This window comes from Urtica dioica, chromosome 6 (genome assembly GCF_054948205.1).
Source record: "Urtica dioica subsp. dioica isolate 48M chromosome 6, U.dioica_male_clone48M_v1_H2, whole genome shotgun sequence".
NCBI classification, from domain to species: domain Eukaryota; kingdom Viridiplantae; phylum Streptophyta; class Magnoliopsida; order Rosales; family Urticaceae; genus Urtica; species Urtica dioica.
In genome coordinates this window covers 33,711,308-33,723,001 of record NC_142761.1, presented here as the reverse complement: position 1 = coordinate 33,723,001, position 11,694 = coordinate 33,711,308, and the positions used below count along the sequence as shown (strand labels likewise).

General features: G+C 35.6%; 1 protein-coding gene across 1 annotated transcript; it reads right to left on the bottom strand.

Annotated features, from left to right (window-relative positions):
- Positions 1–10,724: 10,724 nt before the first annotated feature.
- LOC149393734 (uncharacterized) lies at positions 10,725–11,096 on the bottom strand. The gene has a single exon (XM_089618136.1). The coding sequence runs from the start codon at positions 11,094–11,096 to the stop codon at positions 10,725–10,727; it is 372 nt and encodes a 123-aa protein (XP_089474262.1).
- Positions 11,097–11,694: the final 598 nt, after the last annotated feature.

The window sequence follows — 11,694 nt, the reverse complement described above, 5'->3', positions numbered from 1 at the left end:
AACTTACCGTCTCTAGGAGGAGGAGGCCAAAGCCCGGCTGAGGTAAATCGCTCCGGAGTGAAGCTCGGCCAATCGCCAACGCCTTCATGAAGCTGGTCAAGTTTAACCGTAAACTCCGCGATCGAGTGAGCCTTGATCTTTCCTATAATGACAAAGATAATAATATATAAAAGGCACCCATGAAAAAAAGATAAAAAAAAATAATAAAAAGAGGAAGTATCTAAAAACAGATCCGCATATTCGGTGAGCTCGCCCACTTCGCCGAAAAGTTACGAGCTCGGCTCCCGGGGGATTGCTCATTAACGGAAAAATAAAAATAACGCCGCCCCCAATTCTTGTCTTTCGAAGGGAGACCAGAGATCACTCCCCGGCTCGCAGCCTTCGAAAGGTAGAAACACTTGGGGTCGTGTTTCGAGTTCGCCTTGACCACGCAAAGACGGACTAAGTCCGTCAAAGCGAGATTAACCTTCTGTTCGTGAGCCACAACCAAGAGGCCCATGACCATCAGAACAAAGTTGGGACACATCTGGGGCAAAGTCAACCCCAGGGCCTCAACGAAGTCGAAAAGAAGGGGGTGGATCGGGAACCGAAGTCCGCACGACTCCAACCAAACCTTGTACATACAACAATACCCCTCGACTAAGATCTGTAGCGAGAGGTGGAGGCAGAAGAAGCCCGATCTCGGGGGCTACTTGATATTTACGACGGATGCTCGAAAGATCCGAGCTCCTGACAGCCGAAGGCATGGGGATGTCCTCATTACCCAAAGGATTGGGTCCTGGCTGTGGAATCTCAGACCCGAACATCTAAATTTTAGAAGGTTTAGAATGAGAACAAAAGGGAGATATCACGACGAAGTGTTTGAAGATGGGAACTTCGTCTGAGTTCGCAATCTAAACTGAGGACGAAGTGCTTAGATAATAAAATATATCTTGAGTTCGCCGGACGAAATGAAGAAATTTAAAGCCGAAGTCACGAAAAAGAAAAACGTTTTAGAGAGAGAGAGAAGAGAGGAAAACGTTTCGGAAAAAGTGAAAGGAATGAGAAGTTACCTTTTCGCCAAAGCCGCCCGAGATATAAATGAAATGAGGAAACTCTTCGAATGGCTCTTATTTATAACCATTTTTTTTAAAACCGAATTCCGATAATATCTAATTATTGCAAATCAAAATCAAATATTCAGTCGCGGAGCCGGATCTGGGACGACTTCAACCAGCAACGTCGCGGAGCCGAACTGACGAACACGTGTCCACTTAAACGAACCAGCCTCGACTATAAATAGAAGCCGATATGTCAAATTTCGCACACGTAAGCTGATAACCCGACTTTCGATTTCTTACTTCCATATTTCCCTGAATTCATCCTTGTTGAGTTCGGCATTCCGCCATCTTCTAGTTTGTAATTTCTTCGATTATTAATAAATAACTTTGAGCATTTATATTCGTTTCTGTCCATTTCTTTTAAATTTCCTTTACTTCTTATACGATGTCCTCTGAAACCCATATTTATATAAATCAAATATATATATCATATTATAATTTGAGATTGTTGAAATCGACATCAACAGGTTTTTCAATAGTTTTTAATCGAATTAATCAGGTTTTATTTGGAGGTGATATCAGTAGAATGTGGCTGAATGTCATTGATTACTGCAACATTTCTTATCCTTTTTGAGGTTGTTAAAGTCAGATTAAAAACTAAATTCAAATTCAATATGGAGAGATGGGTTATAGGTACTTACGTAATAATTACATTTTGATTTCACTTCTTGTTTCATTGTGCCAAATGTTCCTCTTTGTCCTCGAAGATGTGGTATTAATTTATTCTTTATCCTCTTTGTGCCTAATGAACCTGACATATGGATATTTTTTTAAGGCGAAGTTCTATGCAGCCTTAAACTCTTTGGTAGTAGTTCTTTTGAAAAAAAAAAAAAAACGCTAGTATAGTATTATTTGCATGTATCTTATTTGCTCTTGGTGTAGAATTCGCTCAACGTGAACTTTTTCAAGTTATTATTTTTGTTTTGTACAGTTTCTTTAAGAAAAAAAAAAATGGGATTGTATTGGTGCTAGAAAAAAAAATTAAAAATTGATTAATATATTTTATGTCAAGTACATTTGCTTGCCAGTTACATTTTGTGCGCAACATTCAGTGATTGTGTTTAGGTTGGAATTTGGGTTGTCTAATTGATTTGAGTGGGTATCATCAGCGTAATTATACATTGTGAAAAGAGTCATAAATCGCAGTTTCGGAAATTTCAATTACTGCAGATTAAGAGCAATAGTCGGTTTACTTTACGGTTTCATTTGTTTTATAATTTTAAATCGACTATATAATTTGTTTTTTTTTTTATCAGATTTACTCAATCGCCAATCGTTTAGGATAAACTTTAGCAATGGGCCTGGCCTCGAGGCACGTTAAATGAATGGCGTGGCGGGAAAAGGGAAAAATGAGACTCTAAATTCCTTATTCCAGTAAAAAAAAACATTCAATCTCTCTATCTCTTCTTGCATTTTGCACTTTGAAGCTCTACATCATGGCAGCGATTCACTCTCGGAACCGGCAATCAATACCTTGCTGGAGGCGGAGGAGCAGGAAAATTACCTGAGGGTAAGGAAAAGGAGGAAAAGAAAAGCAACAACAAGAGGTTAAATGAATTTCAATCGATCTAATTAGAATGGATAGTCTCTAATTCACAAATGTAGTAGTGATAACCTCTAACTCCAACTTCCAGCATGTATCGATGTGATTGTGATTTTGATTCTTCTTATTCCTAAATCGCGAATGGATAGTCTCTAATTCACGAAAGTAGTAATGATAAATCGCTCACTATTGTAAGTGTGATGTGAAAAGGAAAGCAAGATTGAATTTGAATTGAAATCGTATTAGAATTTAGATGCTCTATGAATGTGATTCTATGATTACTTCTAAGGAGAAAAATATGTACACATGTTTGTGTTGTAAAATCGCGTCCCATGGCACAATAAATAACCAAGAGACTCACTGTGGAAGGTCACGAGTTGTATGCGTTTGGGGTGGTGTTCAACGTTGATGAGACTTTGAGGTATGATATCCTCGAGCTCGGAGATTATGAAGTCTCCCTCACTTACAGAACTTGCTCTGCTATCATCGGGATCGAACACGTAATCCTTGATCGGAATTGTTAAAGGTGTATTTTGCTCCAAGTGATTGTATGCTCTGTATCTCCGAGTTAGTGAGTATCTTATTGCGCATATCTTTTGCCATAACTATTGTTGGATTTTTAAAGTTAGGTAGTCATTTTTAAGTGTTTGGAGTTCCTTGTCTAAGTATCATGGGATTCAATCTTAAAATTAATTGGATATGAGAGGAGTAGCTCATGACCTTTATTAGGAGCACAAATGATAAATCTCTCATTCGAATTGATGTGGGACTTCCATACTCTATGTATTTTTTAAAAAAGTGAACACCCCATAAAAAGTGGTAGTGTCAATATTGGCGTTTACAATTTAGATGAATGTTTTTGAATAAATCATACACGCAAGTGCACGTATCGCCCAAGTAATATAGTGTACGTGAAGTACGAGTATCGATCCCACGAGAACTAACAATTCTTACGATTTCTTTAGTTTGATGCGAATTGATTCCAAAGTAATGACAAAGATGGTTTTAAGAGACTAACGAAACTAAATAAAATAAAGAAAACAATAAACCTGAGTTTAAATCAAAGAGAAAAAGCGTGGCTACGAATTCACCACGAACAGACTATGTTGACTATCCTATATTGTCTATTATTGTCTCTCTCCTATGTTACCAATCTCACTCTTTTTAACATATTCACTTGCATCTCTCGAGTGCTCTAGCAAACCTATGTAATTGACGAATTGTTATCCTCTCGGCCTCTAATCCTATTAAAACAATAACACGCATAAAAAACAAGAATTCAAACAATCACACTCTCGCCTAGAGTTTTCTACTAACCTAGGTCGATCATGAAGATTATAGCAAAATCATGATAAATTTACTCTCTCTCTCTCTCTCTCTCGAGTAGCAAACAAATAGAATAATTCAAAGGTAGCTAATCAATGAACTAACAACAAGCATGGCTAATAATCAAGCAAACAAAATTGAAACAAGAAATAGACAAATATTAGAGAATCATCAACGCGTTAACATCGGCACGGGCTACATCGTAGTCTCCATTAAAATCTAGCCGCTAAACGAATGCATAATCAAAGCTAATCATAAAATAATAATAAAAAACAATAAAATAAACACTGACACTAAAAACGAATTCATATTAAATCAAAAGAAAAGTTTAACAATAATCTAGAGCAATAAAATAAATAAAAGAAGAGAAGAAAGTAGAATGGTTGAAGTGGAGTTCAAGAGATTCGTGGAGGCGTCGATTCCAACAAAGAACACTTTTTCTCTATCAAATAGCTCTCAAAATAGCCAAACAATAACATAAAAACTAAAACAAAGGGAAATATGTGTTTTAGTGGTTGTAAAGTCAAATATATAAGTCAATATGTATTTTTTGAAGCAATATGGGCCTTTGGATTGGATCCAAAGGCTCAAAGACATCAAAATTCGGGTAACAAAAAGTTCATGAAATTGGACTGGCCCGACGAGCTTTGCAATTTTTTACAAGGTGCAGCGTGCCAACGCGTAACTTTTTGGAAAATGCTCCTCGCAACGCGGTGGTGGTCGTTTTTCTTTGCAATCTATTTCTGGCCTTCAACACAGCGCACCTAGGGTCAGCGGGGCGCGTCGGAATGTTGACTAACTCCAATTTTTGTTGACTTTGATAAATAAAAAAAAGTCGCCGTTTTGACGCATTTCGATTCTGTTTACTTCTAAATGACTCCCATGATGTCCTGAAGTTCAATTAAGCTCCCAAAACCTTAAATTCAATTTGTAAACACTAAATAACCTCAAATAAACTTGAGAACTCGCTAAATTCGAGCTCGAACACTTTAGATTTGTACGTATACAACACACTAATCAACTAATTAAAAACATTCACTCTCTCTATCTCTCTCTACAGTTTGTAGAAGCTCTGCATCATGGCGGCGATTTACTTTCTCGGAGTCGGTGATCAACACTTGCTAGAGGCGAAGGAGCAGGAAAACCTGAGGGGAAGGAAAAAGAGGAAAATGAAAGCAACATCAACATGTTAGATTAATTTCGATCGATCATATTAGAATGGATATCTCTAATTCACAAAAGTAGTAATGATAGTCTCTAATTCCATGTTCCAACATGTATCGATGTGATTTAAATATTGATTCTAAATTTACAATCGTATTATAACTGCTATTATCTTAGATTATTATTCTAGATTTTGATTTAAAAATTGTTGTGATTTTGATTCTTCTGATTCAATCGCGAATGGATAATCTCTAATTCACAAAAGTAGTAATGATAAATCGCTCACTGGTGTAAGTGTGATGTGAAAATGAAAGCAAGATTGAGTTTTAGTTAAAATCGTATTTAGATTTAGATGATAAATCTCTGAATGTGATTCTATGATTATTTCTAGAGAGAACAATATGTACACATTTTCATGTTGGGAATCGCGTCCCATGGCACAAGAAGTAATCGAGAGACTCACCATGAAAGTTCACGAGTTGTATGCATTTGGGGTGGTGTTTAACATCGATGAGACTTTGAGGTATGATATCCTCGATCTCAGAGATTATGAAGTCTCCCTCGCTTGCGGAACCCGCCTTGCTATCATTAGGATCGGACGGGTAATCCTTAATTGAAATTATTCAAAGTGTATTTTGCTCTAAGTGATTGTATGCTCTGTGTAGTGGAGCTAGAGAGTATCTTGTTGCGCAATACTTTTGTCCATCCCTAGTGTTGGATTTTTAAGGTTAGGTAGTCATTTGTAAGTGTTTGGAGTTCCTTGTTGTTAAAGTATCATGGGACACATTGATAAGCACAAACTTGTCTACTTGTTAAAGTATCATGGGATTCCATCTTAAAACCAATTAGCTATGAGAGAAATAACCCATGACTTTTATAAGGAGCTCGAATGTTACATCCCCCATTCGAGTTGATGTGGGACTTCCACACTACTGTATGTGTTTTTAACAAAAGTGAACACCCCATATTAAGGTCATCTTTAACAAAAGGTGGAGTAATCTAACCACCACTGCGTTATGCTCATAAAGACCAAAGTATCTTCTTGAATTAAGTGTTCTATATGGCATAATGATAAAGATAATGTTTGTCTCTTAATAAAGCAATATACAAAAAGTATGTCATCTCTCGTGACGCTTTGGCAAGCTCCTTTATCAAGCTCATTTCAAGGGTTTAGAAGTGTATTTAGAAGCGACAAGTCGCTTGTAAATTTAAAAAAAAAAAAAAAAAAAAAAAAAAAAAAAACTTCGTCGTTTTGATTAAAATCTGAAATTTTTTTGGCGGAAACAACAAGAAAATGAAAATTTTGACAGTAGTCGCTTCTAATCAGCGGAAAATATTTAGAAGCAACTTGTCGCTTCTAATCTCAAACATGATGACTTTTTCATGGCAAAATTTTTGTGTATCCATGGAATATGTCAGAAGCGACTTGCCGCTTCGAAAGGTAAAATATCGCTTCTAATTAGAAGCGACTTTTCGCTTCTAAAACTGTGCGTCGCTTCTATAAGTCATTTTTGTAGTAGTGTTCTCATCCATAAAGCTTATCGGAATAAGAGGTGTGCGTGGTCATATCATGGGTATGAGGGATATTGCGGTTCAATTGAAGACCTTAGAAGTTGATATATCATAAAAAATTTGTGTTCACTTAATTTTATGCACTCTTCCCTAGCAATATGACTCATTTTAGATTTCTTATAACATCCATAAGAATAAATGGTCAGTTAATGAACTTCTAACCATGCGTTCAAGAAGAGGGGATAATTATTATGGAAGAGGATGAAAAAGTGAATATGATCTTCTCCGAAATGAAGAAAAAATATCGTGTCACTGACAAAAGCAAGATCCCTGCCAAAACAGACATCAAAGCGTTTCTATGCAAGAAGAAATGACACATGAATAAAAAATTATCTAAGTTAAAAATTGGCTAGGAAAAATGTTTCGTTAATATGTTATGAATCAAATCTAACTAATGTTGGTCATAATACTCAGTGCATTGTTTTTGGTTCTACAATCCATGTCTTTTACCTTGCAGTGTATGTAAAACCTTTGGAAGCCAATGAGAAGTGAGCAATACATCGTTCATGAGGGAGGAGATGATTGCATGTGGATGCTACGATTCTTGCAGCTCGGTGTTAATTAGTGTTTTATTTGGCATTTAGAAAGAAATTTTAATGTTCCTAGTTTTTTTAGGAATTTATTTTTTGTTTCAAGACTTATGCCTTATGGTTTTGGATTTAACTTTTTGGATAATGGTTTTACATTATTATATATTTCCAAAGTTGTTGGTTATGATACATTGTCTTATGTACTTTATTCAAGTACATTGCACAATAACTTTAATTATAACTCCATGTTTGTTACTGCTGGGCTGAAACAATGTAATATTATTAATGAAAACTCTTATCTATAGCGGCATAGGAGATTGAGACGTATCTCCATTTCGAGAATTAAAAGAATAGCGAATGAAAGAGTACTTAGTGCTCTTGAATTTAGTGACTTTGAGACTTGCGTGGATTGTATTAATGAAAAGAATTATGAATGAATGAGTACTCATTGCTCTTGAAGTAGTCCAAAATGCTTTAGTGTTATTGTTCGTGACCCAGTTGATATTACACTTCTGTCAATGATAAAAACATGTCGTTGGCTCTAAGTTCTAACCAACATACGTATGCATTTCATTAAGCACTATTTCCCTTAGTTTACGAAATTAAACATTCGAAGCATTGCAATTTGGAAGCGTAACACCCATGGTTCCCTGTACAAAAACTTTGATCGTTTATGGGTATCGCCTAAAGATTACCTTGTGTCATTATGATGAATGCAAATCACAAAAGAAGTATTGTTACAAGCTGCTAATCCATCCAATAAATTTGATTGCTTTTCCTCTTTATTGAATGCTCAGGTTTTGCTCGGGTGACTAGTCTGACTTTACTTTTGTTCTTCCATATTATTAGTGCAAAATCAAAGTCGTTTTTAGGTCAGGTAGATTGATATAAACGAAAATTACTTTACAATGGAGCTGGATATATATATATATATATATATAGAGAGAGAGAGAGAGAGAGAGAGAGATCAACGAATTGAGAGTGCTAGTAGTGTTATTAGCTGTAAATCCATCTAGTACGTTAGATTGCTTTTTCATCTTTGTTGAATGACCAAGTTTTATTCGGGTGACTGATTTGATTCTACTTTTATTCAAGATTGTTTTGCAATAGGCAGGATCGGGGTCCATTAAGGTCAGGTCGATTGATATGAAATGAAATTACTTGAAATGGAATTGAGAGAGAGAGAGAGAGCGATCCACCTTTGCGTCTCATCGGTAACAAATTCATGTTAGAAAATGTGTACTCGAAGCACGCCAAGCTGTTTACTCTTCGATAAAGCTGGCATTGCAAACTTATGACCAAACCATGTTAGTTCCGCAAATTTCAACTATCTCCACTTGTTTCTTTGTATCATCTTGTGAAATCCCAAAAACTAGCTTATAAAGAGATTTAGATATTTCATAATAATATATGAAATTTAAAGTTCAAAGTTTATGTCAGTATAGTATGTGTGAATTTTTGTTTGGGTCAATTATTAGTTTATACTATAAGTTGTGTGCTTTATTGATTTTATTGATTTGTTTGTGTAAGCATGTTAGATGTTACATTTTGTGTGATGTTTGTGTAAATATGTGTACAAATATATATATATATATATATATATATATATATATATATATATATATATATATAATCTATTAAGAAGAAAAAAAATTGAATATATACATAAGTTCCAAAGTTATATATATAATAAATATATATTATAAATATTAAATAACGTAAGAGATTTTTATTCTACTGATAGTACCGTGTATATATAAACATATATAAGGGTACGTACTAAGTTAGCTAGTTACTAAAGGAATTTATACATTAATGATATACATATATATCAAATTAAGCGTGCACATATATACATACGTGTGTGGTTATGTATATATATTTGGTTACTTTTATTTGTCCTGATATATTGCCGATTCTCAAGAGAATATATTATATAAATTCTTTGATTTTTGTTTAGCATTGGAATAAAAGAAAAAAAAAATCACGTTTAAATTTTACTCTTATAAATAGCCTTAGCAAATTAGGGTTAGAAAAGAAAAAAAAAAGTCTTCGCTCTCAGCCCCTCTTCCTATTCATCTTTTTCCCTATCTCTTATTCCAAAAACCCTAACCACCAAATAGATAAATATTTTATCTCTTTGTTCTCGAGTTTAAAGTGCATAAACACTAATTTTTTACAACCGTCCGAGAAATTAAGTATTTACTTCGTATTCCTTATCAAATTAATTTCTATTTTGCTTGTGGTTTTATTTTTAAAAGAGTTTATAGATTAAAAGAAGGTTTTTGGTTCAGATTCAATCAAAATCAATTTTAATGCGCTTATCGTGGCTTCAAAAATAATTCTTTTTCGTCGATTCTTTTTGGAAACGTTAGATTTTTAAAGGTTTTCTGTTTAAATTTTATATCGAATAATACTTTTATCAGATAAAAAATATTTTCCAATTATTCTCTAATCAGTGCAGAAACCTGATTTGCTGGTGTGGCCTAATTTCGATTTTCAGACCTTATAACGTTTATATTGGCTACAATAATTATTATTTTATGTTGATTCTTTTGAAAAAGCTAGTTTTACATGTCTTCTATTTAAAAGTTTAATCGAAAAATATTTTTATAATATATATAATATTTTATGACTATATTACGATTAGTGTGAGCTTCACCGGAGTCCACACACTCTTTTCCGGTGACTTTCGTCGGTCCGGTGTCCTCGTCTAGCTCGCGGCGCTTCTTCTTCTCAGCCGGAGCGCGTGCAAGGGACGGTTCTCGGGTTGAGGACGCGCAAGGAAGAAGAAGATGGAGATGGGCGATGATGGTGATGGTGTTGTTGAGCGGTTGTTGTTGTTGTTGTGTTGTTTTTTTCTTGTTGTTTCTTTGCAGGTCGCGCGTGGAGAAGGAGCAGAAGAAAAAAGAAGATCGAAGAAGAAGAGGAAAGTAAGGAGGAGAAAGAAGCGTGTGATTTTATATGAGCAAGACTTGTCTATTTGCTCATTTAAGTCCTCAGTTTTTAGCCTAAGTCTCACTTCTGGCCCCAAATTTTAATTTTTGTTGCAACAGGATCCTTAATTTTTGTTGCAAATGGGTCCCATCCATTTAAATCCTTATACAAGTCCACAATTAAATGGATATCGATTTTATAATTTAAACCGAGAATTTTCTCGTGTGTTCTCGATTAATTTAAATATATTTAAGGTTTCTCGTAAATAATTCTCTTTCTTGATAATTTATTTCTTAAATTAATTTTCGGAATATTTCCTCGGAAAATAATTTATTATTCGAAACGAACTCGATAAATCCTTTATTTATTCCGAGATTTTTCATTACCTTAAATATTTTAAATTAATTTGATAAACTCTTGGGACCATAATTCACTCAAGAGTTTAATTGTAACAACGGAAGCTCGTTTATTAAACTTGAATTTACAAGTCGAGTGATTCAAAAGTTTATCATTTATAATCTCTACCCCTTTAAAAGAGTTTGTCCTCGAAACTTAAAATAGAGCAAGGTACTTCTTTTGCATCTCACTCTCGAGCTCCCAGGTGGCTTCTTCTTCAGCGTGCCTCTTCCACAACACCTTGACCAAAGGGATGGTCTTGTTCCTCAAAACTTTCTCCTCGCAATCAAGAATCGCAACGGCTGGCTCTTCAAATCTGATTTCAGGAGATATATCAACCTCTTGCTCTTGCAGAACATGCGAAGGGTCAGACACGTATTTTCGTAACATGGATACGTGGAACACATCGTGGAGGTTAGACATGGACGTCGGTAACGCCAAGCGATAAGTTGCCTTGCCTACACGCTCAAGGATCTCAAAAGGTCCAACATACCTCGGACTGAGCTTTCCTTTATTTCCAAACCTCATCACACCTCACATTAGTGAGACTTTCAAAAAGACTTTCTCTCATGCCTCAAACTCTAACGGCCTCCTACGCTTGTCTACGTATCTCTTCTGACGACTCTGGGACGTCTACATTCGAGCTTAGATTCTCTTAATCGCTTCTGTGGTCTGCTCTAACATTTCAGGTCCAACGAACTTTCTCTCACCAGCTTCATCCCAATGAACTTGAGAGCGACACTTCCGCCCATACAAAGCTTCGTACGGTGCCATACCAATGGTCGCTTGGTAGCTGTTGTTGTACGAGAACTCAACTAGCAGAAGTAACGACTCCACGAGCCTTGGAAGTCTAACACACAAGCTCGGAGCATATCTTCCAACACTTGAATCGTTCGTTCACTTTGGCCATCAAGTTTGTCGGTGGAAAGCAGTACTAAACTTCAGATGAGTCCCCAAATTCTCTTGTAGTCTCTTCCAGAACTTAGATGTGAAGCGAGCATCACGGTCAGAGACAATTGAGCTAGGAACCCCATGGAGACGTACAATCTCCTAAATATAGAGTTTAGCGAGCTTATCCACGGTGTGAATGGTCTTGATGGGCAGAAAATGAGCTGATTTGGTCAAT